Consider the following 15,113-nt stretch of genomic DNA (forward strand, 5'->3'; position numbering starts at 1 on the left):
CAGCGGCCCCTCCACCTCTGCAGGCCAGTGGCTCCGCACTGCAACCATCGAACACCCAAAGGGAAGGCGCTGCCTGGTCCCACCAGCAAAGCGCCCGGTGGACACGGTCGAGCAAGAGGCCGGGTCCACCCCAAATGCGCAGCAAGAGCAGAGACAGCCCTCGCCTGTTCTGCCGTTCCACACTTCAGGAGACCATGCCACGGGCCTCTGAGGGCCACCCTGGGCCAGCTTCCCAGCCCCACCCCGGGTGCCTCGTCCAAACTTCAGGTGGTCTCATGGTGGCAGTTAGAGGTTTGGGGTCCCAGGTGTCAGCCCACTGGGCACTGCGGTGCCCACACAACACAGTCACCCCCTCCTGAGCCCGTAGGGCGTCTCCCCAAAGGCCGCCAGGTCTCTGGGACGGCCAACAGCAGCCTGGATCCTCAAGCTTCATGCTCGAGGGGCCCTGGGACGGACACCTGTCCTCTCGCACCTGGAGGAAGCTTCCTGGGACTTCAGCTGTGTCAGCACCCGGGGACAGACCAAGGGCCAAGATGCTGGACCAGTTGGAGACGGCTGCCAGACAAACACCGCGGGAGTAGGGACAGCCAGTTAGGCCAGCCGGCCTCCCCCCCACTGCACCCTCCGACCCCTTGTGAATGTCATGTGTGGCAGACCCAGGCCACAGTCACAACCACCCCTGGGGGCGCCGAGAGGGAGGTAGACGTGAGAACAAAAGCCACGGTCATAACCCAGGAGGGCGGGGAAGGCCGGGGTTCGGCCCTTCCCACAGGGGAGCCGGCTGAGAGTATGACTGGCTGGTGTCTGTGAGCTTCACACCCCCGGGCCCCGGGGCTCCCACCACGCCAGAGTCTGGGACAGCCCTCAAACAATAGAGCATCTAGGCCATTGAGCAACCAGAGCTCCAGGGTCCCCCGCACAGGACAGCGGGACTGCCTGCCAGGTCTGCCAGGGGCCCCACCAGGCACGCACCCTGGAGCTCCCTGCGCCGGGGTCCCCCGCACACCTGGCCAGGCAGGCAGCAGGTGGCCCATTGCCCCGCCTCGCCTTTGGGCTGTTACCGTCATGTATCACAGTCCCATCTGTCTGACAACCCACCAGAGCCACTGCTCCAAACGTGGGGACTGTTTCCGCTTGTCACACAGATGCTGCTCCCTGGTGCCCCAGTTCCCGTGTGTCTGTGCTTCTGGTCCGTGGCCATGAACTCTGTCATTTGGGCTTGTTTGTTCCTGGTGTCTTCCCGCCACCTTGATTTCTGAAGGACACTTCTGCTGGGTGTAGGCTCCTAGGTCAGCGACCTCGTCGCGGCCCCTCCCTGTTGGGTTGTCGCCTGGGGCTTCCACGGCTTCTGCTGGAAGTGGGGCGTCTGTCCTCGGGGAGAGGAGACTTCTCCTCTGGCTGCTTCCAAGACTCTCCCTTTTGCTGCTGGTTTTAGACAGTTGGACTATAAGGTGCCCGGATGCCAATTTGTTGTTGCTGTTACTAGTGTTTTATTCTGGCTTCCATCCTGCGCTGGGTTTTACAGCTCCTCACACCTTCAGATCTCGTCTCTCACCTGTTTTGGGAAATGAGCTGGGGCGTGGAGAGCGGCCTGTGCCGCGTCTCCCGGTTCCTTTGCCCTCTGTCACGTCGATGGCTGCTGAGCCACCGGACCAATTCCTGACTTCAGACACTGTCTTTCCAGCCCGAGTGTCCGCCTCATTGTTTGTGAGTGCGGTCCTCTCGAAATGCTCCATCTTTTAATCTACAGGTTCGCTGTTTCCCCCAGTGTGTTGCTGCCGGGTGTCTTCCAGTCCCCTCCGATCGGTGTGACAGCCTTTGGCTCTGCTGCTTGGCAGACATTGCCACTTTCTGGGCGCAAGATGCCGCTCCCCTCGGGGCAGCGGGTTTCATGCTCTGGCGTTTGGGGAACGTGCCCGAGGAGACCGGACGGAGAGCTCAGCTCGTGCCCCACGACTCCCGGCTTCCAGCCCCGCCAGTGCGGGCGGCTCCCCAGGCGAGGGGCGGGCGAGGGACCGGGCTTCTGCCCCGAGGGCAGGCCAGCACCACCTCACCCCGTGGAAGCTGCAGCTTCCCAGAGCTTTCTCTGCAACGAATTACTGAGTTTTCCTTAGCACCTGAGTTATGTGAAGCCGACCAATGGACTGTGATCAAAATTGAATTCTTGATTTCAAATGCCGTGGAGACGGGTGAAGGAACAGCTGCAGGGGCGGGAGTCTTCATCGCCGCACACACACACACACACACACACACACACAAGGCTGCCGGTCCCCACGCTGTGGAAACGAAGGTCAACCTGAAGCAAGCCTGTGGCGGGGAGTGGACCCCAATGCGGGACCCACCCTCGTTCTCAAGACCCTCCGTGTTGAAGAGACATCAGCGGCACCTTTTCACAGTGAACAGAACACAAACCCTCTTGAAATCAACCCCTGAGCACCGATGTTTCCGTGAGAAAGTCAACAAAAATGAGACGGGAAGTTCTTGCGGTGAGTTCAGAGGACCCTCCTGAAATCCCGTACGCTGGGTGACCGTGCCGTTTTACGGGGAATAGCGTTGGATTTGAGAACAGAATCAACCAAACAGCTGTTTACCCTGAAGACGTTCCTCACGCCCGTTCTTATTCTACCCCCCAGACCTTCTTTTAGGTGCAATAGAACCGGTGTGACATTTTAAAATTGATTTGAAAATGGCACCCAAGCTCTTCAGCCAGTCAGTGCAGAGAGAGGCTCCAGAACTTGGGTCGACCTATGGCCCCAGCCTGGCCTCCGCTGGGGGGCCAGTTCCAGGCCAGCGGGTAACAGTGGCCGTGGGCCCGCGGTCGACACGGAGTGATGGGCAGGGCCACCCCGGAGTCAGCAGTCCCTCCACCGAGGCTCCTCCCGCCACACGAACCTCACAGAGGGCCAAGACCCACGTGACAACAAAAAAGGAAAAGGGAGTCTCTAGAAATGACATTCAGAGACCAACTGCAGAACCAGGGCCTTTCCGAAGGGTGAGGGGCACCCACTGACCCATCTTTTAGCTCCGGGAGACTCTAGAGCCGGTTGCCTTGGCAACAGCATCCTGAGCCTTTCCGAAAACCCAACTTCCCTCTGTCATCAGAACTTGTCTGATGATGGCAAAGTGGCGGCACCCGGCAGGTGAGGCGCGGGACCTACGGGGGGGCTATGGGGCCTACGGGGTGGGGGCGGCCTCTCAGACTGGGGGGGAGGCAGGCCTGGCCCAGAAGCCCAGCCTCCCCCAGTGGAACACGCTCCAGAACCTGGCACCAGTCGGGTGCGTCCTTCCTCCCTCCCACCAGGGTCTGGAGCCCACTGTGCGGCCCACCTGCCTTGCATGGCAAGCAGCTGAGAAACCCAGCATCCAGGGAGGGGACGAGAGCAAACCGACTGGGCGACGCTCGTCAGCGTCTTGTCCTTCACACGTGGAGAGAGATGTTTCGGGACTTGCATCGGACGCATGGCACCGGGCTTTGCCCTCGGATCTTTCTAGAAGGTAAGGGGTTCAGAGCCATCTGGCTCTGCTCCCTGCCCCACTGCGCCTGCTCTGCCCCACGAGTCGGCACAAACCTTTCATGGCCCAGGCGCCTGCAGGGCACCTGCACAGGGGTGGGCGCCAAAACGTCTTCACCCGGCCACCTGTGGAGGATTTGAGGTGACCACTTTAAAGACACAAGAGGACGCCTTGTCCCAGTCCACCCAGCCTGGTGGCCGCCGGGACCTGCGCCCCAGGCCAGGCTGCAGCGGGCATCTGCTCCCACACGGAGGCCCTGTGCAGACTTCAAATACAGCCTCGGGGCAAAGGGCTCTGGGCGCGCCCAACGCCGGCTGCAGCCGGTCCGGAGGAGGCCTGGAGGCTCAGCCCGAGGACAAGCCCGCAGCAGGGACAAGCCAGTCACCAGCTGTCAGGACAGGACAGAATCGAGAAACGGTGGTGCCCTTGCTGTGCCCGTACTCACCGGATTCGTGTCCGGCCACCACCAGGAGGACCTGTCACCGGTCTGGGAAGGAGGGCTACAGTTAATCGCCAGTGACCAGACGTGTTCGAGGGGAGCCCACTTGGGTGGAACACAGGCCTGTCCCCCACGCTGTCCTGTTAGGGGGCCGCAGAAGTTAATTCCAGAGTCCAGAGTTCGTGGTCAGCTGTTCCCAAAGATGTGTTTTTCCTCAGGGAGACAGGCAGGACCTGCCAGAACCTTCTCTGTATAAGACACAGGAAGGGCCCGTCCGAGGTCCTGAGTCGCAGCAGGTCAGGGAGGACCCAGCTCTGCCGGCCACTGGGCACCGGGCCCGGAGTCCTGACCCGGCAGCTTCCTGAGCAGTGAGGGCCGCCCTTCTCTCGGGGAGAAATTCCCCCTGAGAAGTGTTTGCGTTTAAGGACAACCAGCAGCCCGACTTCATGCGGCCGTGAGTGCGAGACCATCGTCAGTGCAAGGGCTGCTAACGGCGTCCTCCTGAGTGTGGGGGGCTCAGCCCACACCCAGGCAAGTGTGTGTGGACACCGGCCGGTGGGTCCCCAGTCTCACGTGGGCGTCCAGCAGAGCTGAGGGCGGAGCAGCCACTCTGCCACCTCGTCCCCCAGGTGACGCAGGTTGGTGCCAGGTCCTGGGAACACAGGAGACGAGTCTCCGCCAGGGGGACAAGCAGAGGCTGGTGGGGCTCAGAGAGTTCCGGAAGTGCTGTCCTCCACCTCCCCGAGGTGAGCGGGGCTCCGAGTGTGAGGAAGCCCGGGTCCCACTGGAGGTGGGCGCCGGGCGCTTTTCTCAACGTCCCCCAGTGGCGGTGGGGGCCGCGGTCTCTTCACACCGCCCGTGGGGGGGCGGTGTCTGTCGCCCAGAAAGTCGAAACAAGTCACGAGGACACAGAGCCTGCGCCACCGGCCTCGAGAAAGGGTCTGAGACACAGGTCCCGGTGTCGGGCTGACCCCATCTCCAGAAGCGGGCTGCACCCTATCCGGTGACGGTCCCCGGTCCCCGGTCCCCTCCCTACGCAGCAACCTGCACCAGGTCGGCTGCAGCAGCTGCCAGACACTGCTGCTCGTCCCAGAGCCGTAGACAGGCACGTGGTCGGCCTGCTGGGCCGAAGGGGGTGAAACCCGCGTTTGGGGGCTCATGGACCCCTTGGCCCCATCCCCAGTGGGGACGCGGCAAAGCCCACGCTGGGGGCGAAGGCTGCCAGACACGGAGAAGGTAGAAAAGGCCACAAATCACCCCTATTCGTCATTCTTGGTGGCAAAGACAGACCAGCCACGTGGGGGCAGCACAGACTGCTGTCTCCATCCCAAGAGCGACCCGGCCCCTCTGGAGCAGCTGGGAGGAGACAGGATGTGGGTGCACTGAGGAGTGCGGACAGCAGGGGGAGCTGGGGAGGCCCCGCCCGCGCCACAGCCTGGTGGCGTCTCAACCTGAACCTCCGTCACCCACAAAACTTGTGCAATTGTCCCCTCGGCTGCATGTCCAGCTGCTGGACCTGCGGGTTGTCAATTCCAGGCACCCACATGCCCTGGGGCCATCTCCTTTAACTGTCCCGGGATCCCCACAAATCTGAGGGGGCTGGTGCTGCTTCCAGCCCTGGGCTTAGGGGTTCAACGTTTCACAAACACGGTTCTGTTTTAAATTCGCAGTAACTGGGCAAGACACGCTGCCCCCATTTTTCAGATGCAGAAAACAAGGCCTGGATGTGTTTTTGAAAGTGCACCCGAGCCAATGCCCAGCAGCCCCCGGCCTGACCCGCAGCCAAGCCCCCGGGTCCGGCCTGGCAGGCGCTCAATTCAGCAAAATAAAGGGAATGCGCACATCAGCTTCAGCTTTTATTAGCCACAGCAGTGTCTGTCACTCCAACACACCATAAAAATTTTAGAGACCATGAAAACAAAGTTACAAAAACATTGGTTTTTAAAGTAAAGGTGAAAACAGAGACACACGCCCCAAGTCCCCAACACCCAGGACGCCGGCGGCTCTCCCTTCATCCCGTGGGGCAGAGGCCCCCCATCACACCCCTGTCACTCGGGCCCAGGGGCCACCGGGCGGGGTGCCTCGCACCCTCTCCACACATTTCCACCTCCCGCTCCGGTGCGTCCTGCCCCCCTGGAGAAGAGCAAGGGGGCCCCTGCTGGCTCCCATGGTGCTGACCACCAACCAGACACGAGGTGTCTCTTCCCTCTGGGGACCGCTCTTTGCCACCAGTGCCCCCACGATGGCTCCTCAGAGCACCCGTGACGTGGACAGCGGCTCGCTCGTGGGCCAGCGTGCAGCGGGCTTGTGGCGGGGGGGCAGACAAGCTGCCGCTGTGTGTGTCCAGAGGGCGCCCCGAGCCCCGCCCGGTCGGCCGCTCGGAGCCGCTGGAATTCGGTGATGCCAGCGTGGGAGGCACCGCAGACTCCACACCCACCCCCTCACCACGGTCCCTGAGCAGCCGCACTACAAAGCCAGGGGACGCGCCCCCCAGCCCTCCCAGGAGGAAGGAGTCTCAGCGCAGAGGCGGGGCCGAGGTGGGGGCAGGTGCCAGCAGAGGGAGCCTGGAGCCTGTCCCCTCGGCCCGCTGTCTGTCCTGACTCGCACAGGTGCCCCGCCCTGGCCGGGCACCGACCCCCGGCGCCGCTGAGCGCCAACAGGGTCCATTTCAGTAGGAAACATATGGACCAGCACACACTGCCCCCCACCCCTCGCCCTGATGACCGCACGACCTCCCCGACAGGCCTCGGGGGCCTGGGGCGCCCGCCGCCACCCACAGCGACTGCCGGAACCACGCACCCGCCGCCTGCCACCCTCCGCTCCTCACACTCAGAGTCAGGGCGGCGCGGCCGGGGGCCAGCACTTACGGGACAGGGAGTGGGCGCCTTTGGGCAGGTACTCCAGCAGCAGGGAGCTGTCGTCCCCCAGCATGTCCGCCTTGAGCGACAGCAGGCTGTTCTTGCTCATGAGCGCCGCCCGCAGGTTGGCCACGGCGGTGGCCTGCTGCAGAGTCTGCTCCTTCTCCGGGGTGAGGGGCGGGCCCAGGTAGCCGGCCTCGGCCCCCAGGAGGCCCTCGTCCCCAGGGCCGTACAGGTCGGCCCTCTCCCCTCGGCTGTCGGAGCTGCCGGCCTCGGTGACGGTCAAGTCCGAGTCTGGAGGAGGAAACAGACAGGTGGGTCATCTCAAGACTCTGAGCGGGAAAGGAGTGCGTGAGGGTGGAGAGCTTCCCCACCACCGGCTCCCTGGAAGGTCCATCCCACCCTGTCCCCAAGGTCAAAGACACAGCCCAGGATGTGGGGAAGTCCCGGCCAAGGCCTCGGGCAGGGCCCGACCCCCAGGCGAGCATCACCGGCTCTGGGGAACCTGCTCTACTGCCACCTTGTGACACCGTCCAACCACCCTGGGCACACCCACCGCCGAATTCGGCAAACGTGAGTGGGACGCAGAGCAGGGCCCTATGGCCCGGAGTGTTGTCAGGAAGCTCGTGGGGATGTCCCAGCGTCTGCTGTCCCTGCCATGAAACAAACCCACCAAGGCTGGGTTTCCGCAGCCCAGGTGTCCTCCTGCCGGGCGCCCCGGTCACAGGCGTGTCCTGAGGGCCTGGAAGGGACACTTATCACCATCTCCTAATGTGAGGATGACGCGATTCAGATACAACGTCAGAGTGACGGGTCCTCTCTGAAGGCCGGGGATTCACAGAGGGACAGACAAAGGTGTCTCATGGCCCCAGATGCCCCTTAAAATTGGGGAGGCGCAGTCACCACCCTGCGGGGCGCCACCCACCACCGGGCCACTTGCTGCGGTTACTTTCGGACGTAGGGGCAGAGCTGGCCCTTCCAGAACGTACTATCCTTCCAAGGAGAACGCAGAACGCAAGTGTCCAGAGGAGGAGTGGCTGAGGCCTGCCCACCAGAGGGGGCGCAGGAGAGGCGGGACCCGGGGGGGCAGTGGGCTGGGTCCGGGGCAGCGCAGGCAGCCCAGTGACCCAGGCGCCCAGGCAGTAAATCCAGAGGCGTCTCGCCGTCCCGGGTCCCCCTGGGTCACAGCCTGTGTTTAGAAAGAGGAATTTAAGGCAGTGGTGTCAAAAATGAAGTTCTGCAGGCAGAACAGGAAGTTGCAGGCAGTATCCATATCGCAACTGATTTGCGTGCAGAGCTCGACGTTCTGTGAAAACTGCCCCGGGGGCTGTCACCAGGGCCACTGCTGTGAGGCAGCCGAAACCGGAGGGAACCCTCGCGGACCGAGAGCAGATCGGCCCTCCCGCCCGATTCTGGCCCTGGACACTGGGCACCGTCCCCGCGTCTGTCTCCCAGAATGCTCTGCCAGGGCAGGCCGGTCCCTGGGAACCCCGAGTGCCTGGATAGTGGTCGTTTTCGGTCAATTTTTAAAATAAAGTTTATAAACTTTACCACTGGGACTATCCACTCACTCTGTCGGCCACCGTCCCGTCCAGGGCTGTCTGGCCGGAGGAAGCTGACGCTCTGTCTCACACGCCCTCAGCCCCAGCGCCTCCCCGGCCCCGGTGCCCGGCACTCCGCTCTCTGCCTCTGTGACTTCAGCTCCTTCAGGGGCCTCCTCTGAGCTGAGTCACGCAGTCCTTGTCCTTTTGTGTCACTGAGGATCACGTCCTCGAGCCTCATCCATACACAGGTTTCAGAATCTCCTTCCTCCGAACGGTTACATAATGTCCCACTGTTCTGTTCTAAGACTTTATTTATTTATTTATTTTTAGAGAGAGGGGAAGGGAGGGAAAAAGAGAGGGAGAGAATCATCCTTGTGTGGCTGCCTCTTGTGCACCCCCTACTGGGCACCTGGTCCACAGCCGAGGCATGCGCCCCAACTGGGAATCGAACCGGTGACCCTTCGGTTTGCAGGCCTGCGCACAGTCCACTGAGCCACAGCAGCCGGGGCCGCTCTGTGTTATCTCTTACAGCTGATTATTACTGTAGCCCCGGCCAGATGACAGCTCAGTGGGTGAGAGAATCGCCCCAGTACACCGAAGTCTCAGGCTCAGTTGCCGGTCAGGGCAGGTACAAGAACCAACCGATGAATTCCTCGGCGAGTCACAGAACATCCGTGTCTCTCTCTGTCTCCCTTCCTCTCTCTGTCTAAATTCAATAAATAAGAAAATTTTTAAAAGGCATACAACTGATTATTAATCAATAATTGTCTCAAAATGCTCTTTTGCTTGTAGTTGGCAAGCTGGCCGCTCTGGCGATGATCCCGGAGGGGCAGCGGGGGTCGCAGTGGGGTGGGCGTGGGGCTGGCTGAAGGGCCGGGGGGACCGTCCCTGGGGGTGGAAATGGTCTCTCTTCTGACCACAGGGGTGAGACGCACCCCCAACTCCCCCACTGGTGGCTTCACTTGAGAAGACAGACGGGGGGCAGCGAGTCGAGTGCTGGCCACCGCGGATGGGGGGCGGCGTGGCCACTCGGGGAGAGTCCGACCGGGACGCTCCGCTCCCCGGAGTTCACGCGGAGAAAGGAAAACCCAAACAGACCGGCCGACAGCGTCCACGGGAGCTTCCCTCATGACCGCCACCCTGGCCGGGGCTCCACGTCCAAGGACGAGAGGCCAATCCACAAACACTGGTGTGTTCAGGCAGCTGAACACACACCAGGCCCCGCAGGGCGTGGGCTGCAGGCTGCACCGCTCTGCCTGCCTCCCTGCAGCCACCGCACGGCACGTGAGTCACAGGTGGGGTGTGGCCAGACCTTGCAGGCCGGGTGCGAGGTCTGCCCGCCCGGGGCCACCACTGTGGGCACACGCCCCCCCATGTCCCAACACCGTCTCCCCCGACCTGTCACACAAGCGAGAGGCTGGGACTGGACGTGGTTCCCGTGGAGGTTTCCCGAGAAGCTGTCAGGTGACGATGCACTCACGTTTAGCTCGAAAGAAAGCACCCCAAACGCTGACGGGCTGCAGGGTCACCATGGCGGAGGCGGGACACACAGGGGTCAGAGTGAGCAGGCGCCCTGCAGGACCGGACGCCAGCTGCCCGTCCAGCACCCAAACCATGCGCCGTGACCCCGTGACACGTCTGTCTTGGGAAAGGGCCTCCCTGCCCATAAGCTGGGACCAGAACGTCCTGTTCTCTGAGACGCAATGAATCCTCAACAAAAACAGAGTGACCTGCACTGGGGAACCTACCCCACGCCCCCAAACCCTGGGGCGGAGGGGCGGGCGGGCTGGGGGAGCAGGCAGACCACCCCACGCAAGCTCACAGTGGCACGCCCTTGTCTTAGCAACTCGGAGCCATCAAGCGGGAGCGGCTCACAGTTGCCTTGGAAACCAAGGGATTTCAGAGTAGGTGGCAGAAGTCACTTGTTGGATTCTAAAAACACCTTCTGCTCAATGAGGGCATTTAAAACCGCAGACCCACAGCTTAAGGAGGCTACTGCCTCTCAGCATGTCGGTGGACGCTCCTGTCTCAAGGCCCCCAGTGTCACTGCCCACAGGTGATGGGCCACCAGGGCAGAGGCGTGGGTGCTCTGCACTGACCGCCTGGCCACTTCGGCCCAGAGCCTCTGTCCTGGTCTCTCCATGGAGTGCTGCGGGTCAGACTTTCGTCAGCACTGGTGGACGACTCTAACCAGTTAGGAGCAGACAGGGACACCGCGGTCCCTCTCCCAACTGACAGGGGAACAGGGGGCTTTTCCATCAGCTCAGACATCCAGGCTTCCTCTGAGCCAGTTCAGTCCAACTCCAGCAGCTCTGGGGGGCCGCCTGTCAGGGACAGCTGCCAGGTCTGCGGTCGTATCTGGGTGTCACCACTGGGGATGAGTGGTTACTGGCAGCCAGTGGGTGCTGAGGATATCTCAGGACCCCCCAGGCAGTCACCCCGCCCTGGCTGAGAGACCCCGGCCACCCACTAACCCGGAACACCACCCAGTAGCAGAGACACAGTAACAATGAACGTCCTGGCTACAGTGTCTCCGGGGCCCTGCTGTTCAGTGGATACAGAGTTGCAGTCAGAGGGTAAAGAGAAACTGGAAGAGAAGCCACAGGACAATGTGAGTGTAATTAACCAACGGTGCTCTTGTTGACGGTGCGTGTATTTTATTACAGAAACAAAAGCTACACACAGGGGGCCAGGTGCACCCTTCCTAGCGAGGAGAATGGGAACGGGGGTCCCCGGGAGCCTTCCGGGCAGGGCAGTAGGCGCCCCCCTAGCACACGGGGTGCTTTGTACTTGGGATATTTTTCATTTCATTCATTGCCCCATAGTTTACTGCCTTCCGTCCACTTCTGTCCACTCACTTGGCTGACTTCCTACCTTCTCTCTGGACAGGACTCTCCACTCGGACCACTTCCTGAGGCCTCTGTCCTGACCCGGACCAATGCTGGGTGGTCTCTGAGCCCTGCCCACAGCCCCAGAGGCCCCAGGGTGCTTATTCACCCGTCTGCCCCAGAGAAAGGCTCGGTGTGACCGTCCTCACCTCCATAAAGAGCCACCGACAGTGAGTGAACATTGGCCTCTCTGTTCACTCGGCTGACAGATGGATACAAAGTATGAGATGATACAAAGTATCAAACAGAGGGTGAGAACCAGAGACACAGGGAAGCCCAGAGCCCGGCACTGTGTGGTGAGCCCAGTGGCCACGAGAAACAAACACCAGGGAAAGCTGCAGATGTGAGCCCAGGAACGTGTCACTTTGTCTACACCGCACACTGCAACGGGGGCCCCCCCGCTCAACGGCCCAGCCCCACCCGGAACAAGGAAAAGGCTTACTTGAGTCTCGGATGCTGAACGGCCACCCGGACGTCGGCAGGAAGGACGGCACCGGGGAGCCGGCCCGGCTCTCATCCTCCACCTGCTGCGTGATGTGCCGGACGGTCTCCTTGTTTTTCCGGTTCTTCCTCCGGCCGGTGGGCTGCCAGCCGTCCGCTCCGGCCTGCTCGGGGAAAGAGTTCTGGGGCGCCCCGTCCCGGGCGGAGGGTGGCTCGCTGCCCCCGTAATGAGGCGGTGAGACCTGCTCCTCCTTGATGCGCAGCGGCCCGTAGTCCAGGTCGCCCGGCCACAGCGCCTGCGCGGCCAGGTCGTCGGAGCCGTCGGCCTTGGGCTCCTGGTCCTCCTTGCCGTAGCTGCTGCCTCCCTCGTGGCAGCTGGCGATGGCCGAGTCCCCAGAGGAATTGGTGGGGCTCGCGCGCCGCGCCAGCCACGGGGAGATGCTCCGTCCGGCCATGACGGCGGAGATGAGCGCGTCCGCGCTGCTACTGGGCGGGGCGCCCGTCTCGAACTCCGAGAGCTCGTCCGAGGTGTCTGGCTTGATGCTGATGTCCAGGGCGGCCTTGATGAAGTCGTGACACGCCCGCACGATGTCCGTCATCTGCAGGAAGCTGGCCGCGGACATCACCTCGATGACGTTCCGGCTGGTGAGCGCCAGGTGGGCGGAGTACATGAAGTCGATGATGGCCTTGAAGCCCTGGGCCGTGACGATGTCCAGGTGCGTGACCGTGGCCGGCTCGGAGGTCTTCTGCACCTGGCAGTACAGCGTCTTGAAGTACCGGCTGCTGCCCAGCAGCACGTTCTTGTGGGCCTTGAAGACCTTGCCCTCGACCACCACGCACACGTCACAGAGCACGCCGTGCTGCCGCTGCTGGTCCAGCTCGCGCAGCAGGTGCCGGTAGTGGGACGCGATTTCCATGTCTTCCTTCCGGTTGTTCATCGGGAAGCCGGGAGCTGCGTCTCTACAGGCTCTGCAGGGACAAGAGGGGACAGTCACCCACGCGCGGCCGACACCGCACGCCCAGTGGCCACGCCCCCGGGGCCCGGCGTGATTGCGATCGCGAGGGGAAGGAGGCTCCGACTCGAGGCTCGGACCTGGATTTCTGGACGGAACCCCACACACACCACGAACTCGCCAAACAAAAAGCAAACGTTCCGGAAACAGGGGAGATGCCCGTCAGCAGTGGAAGCAAAGTGCTCACCCGAACGGAAGACCCAGGGTAACGAACCTGTGCCCTCATCCCTCACCCTCGAAGGGACGTCCTTAACAGCAAGCAAACGGAAAAGGATTTGCCACAGAAAGCCCGTGAGCAACAGGGTGCAAGCCACCACTGCCGCCGTCCACACCTCCCGAAGGCAGCCCAGCACGAGTGCCGGCGGGAACAGACTGGCGCCCCCCGGCCGCCCTGGCGAAGCGGTGGGGTCGCCGAGGCTCTCTCCGGCCTGGTGGCCCTCCCTCCCGAGGTTCCTGGCCCGCGTCTCCCAACCCGTGTGCCTGGTCCTCTCGCTTCCCCCCCGCCCCCGGGTCCGTTTCCCAGGCGTGAGGTGCGCAGACAACTTAAACAACAGAACCGCGGAGGGAAGACACGTCCCAGCCTCTCCAGCTCCTGCTGGTGGCCGAGCAGCCTCGAGGTTCTTTGGCTTGTAGACACACCCTCACCCCTGCCTGTCCCAACGTCCCCTTCACGGGTCGTGCAGGACCAGGGGCCACCTATTCCATCCCGCGTGGCCTCCCCTTGACTAGTTACGTCCAAGTGGTTTCTGACCACGTGACCAGAAAGCCAAGGCCTCGAGCTCTGTACGCAGAGGAGGAAGCGTGGGTTCCGTGGCCCGATTTCCTCTGTGAGTAAGTCTCTGCTCCCGGTGAAGTACATCCTTCAAGAACCAGGAAGCTCGCCCAGAAGGAGAGAAAGCTCGGTGCCGCCTTTTCAAAACCACCTCACGGGGCTTGCACTTCAAAGTCACTTCCACTTGCGCAGCGGGACCTGAAGCGGGTCACCGCCCTGCGGGCGCGTCAAAGCCAGCCTGTGCCCGACAGAGGTTCTGACGCAAGAAGACCACGCCACGGTCAGCAGGGGAGGGCTGCTTGGATGCCACAAAGGAATTTAAAATGATGGCAACCCCAGTGGCCGCGTCTGCGGGGAAGGGTGGCAGCCGAGCCCGTGTTTCTGCGGAGATCGCTCCATGTCTGGGAGACGCTGGTGGAGTCGCCGGGTCACCGCGGGACAGCGGCTGCCCCGCTGCTGCTCAGCAGTGTGACCCCAAAGGTGGAAGCACCCTGGGCAGCAGAGCCGTCCGGTCACAACCCGCCCGCGAGCGAGTGCTCGAGTGAGGCCAAGGGAGCGCAGCCCCTGCCCCGCCTGGTGGGCGCACTGAGTGTCCGAGGCACCTGGGTGTGCACACGCCTGTGCAGGGAACACACACCTACAGACACACCCACTCAGAGGGCGCACACTCGTTCACAGGACACCTGTGGGCTCACACCCGGGGACAGACAGCCGCACCATCATCCGCCGCAGGGAGCGGAGGCCCCTTCACATGTTCAGAGGGTCAGTGTGGCCCCTTGGAGAGAGGCCCTGGGTCTGTGAGGGCCGCAGACGCCACAGGAGAAAGGTTAGGCGCCCGGCGCTGGCAGGGGCGGCTCTGTTAGAGCACCGTCCCAGTACTCAGGGCTGCAGGTTCGATTCCCGATCAGAGAACATACTGGAAGCAACCGATGAGTCACCAACAAGTGGAACGACAAACCGATGTTTCTCTCCTCTCTCTCTCCAAGAATCAATCCATAAATTTTTAAGAACAGGAATGAGGAACGACCCACAAGGTGACAACGTCCCTCTCCCACCAGACTGCACCTCACCTTCCGACCCCCGGGTCTGCATGTCGGGCAGGCCTGACTCATCCGAAACCCTCCTTCAGACGTAACCCGGAGGCCACGTGTTTTGAGGTGGGGGCCGCAGACACTCAGCGCTGCCAATGGAGCGCCCGACCCCGGGGGCCGAGGGACAGCGCAGCCTCCCCAGGAAGAGGCGTCGGGGCGGGTGCCCCTCCCCCACTCTGGAAACCAGCCTTGCAGTTATGTAGGTGACGTTTCTTTTTTGAAAGTGGGCCACGTTTTGAGCAGACACATCCCAAAGAAGCCACACGAATGGCCCGGACCCCTGTGAGGCGCCACCCTCTCCGCTCCAGCCCAGCGTCCCTGGACCAGGAGAGCCACCGGGCAAAACCCGTCGGCCACAGAACGAGCCTGTGTCTGGGGGGTGCGGAGACACGGGGGGGGGGGGGGCCGCTGACGGTGAGACGGGGCAGGGCCAGCGAGAGACCCTGCGACCGGCTTGTGCTGGGCGGGTCGAGGACCTGCCGGGCCTCCCGGCGGCTGGGGCCCCAGCCACCGAGACTGGGAGCCCAGAATCCAGTGCTTCGAGGGGACACAGA

The 15,113-nt window shown here is 62.6% G+C and overlaps 1 protein-coding gene across 2 annotated transcripts in view; it reads right to left on the reverse strand.

The window, feature by feature from the left end:
• Positions 1-15,113, reverse strand: part of ZBTB46 (zinc finger and BTB domain containing 46) — a 33,493-nt gene that overhangs the window by 6,905 nt on the left and 11,475 nt on the right. For both annotated transcript variants that reach the window (XM_053671162.1, XM_053671163.1), the window contains exons 2-3: positions 11,685-12,652; positions 6,820-7,104 (exon numbers count right to left, since the gene is read on the reverse strand). In XM_053671162.1, coding sequence (XP_053527137.1) covers positions 6,820-7,104; positions 11,685-12,621 — 1,222 coding nt within the window. In that variant the 5' untranslated portion in view covers positions 12,622-12,652. The remainder of the gene's footprint in view (positions 1-6,819; positions 7,105-11,684; positions 12,653-15,113) is intronic.

The sequence above is a fragment of the Artibeus jamaicensis genome, unplaced genomic scaffold (assembly GCF_021234435.1).
Source record: "Artibeus jamaicensis isolate MK-2021 breed Jamaican fruit bat unplaced genomic scaffold, CSHL_Jam_final contig_685, whole genome shotgun sequence".
NCBI classification, from domain to species: Eukaryota; Metazoa; Chordata; class Mammalia; order Chiroptera; family Phyllostomidae; genus Artibeus; species Artibeus jamaicensis.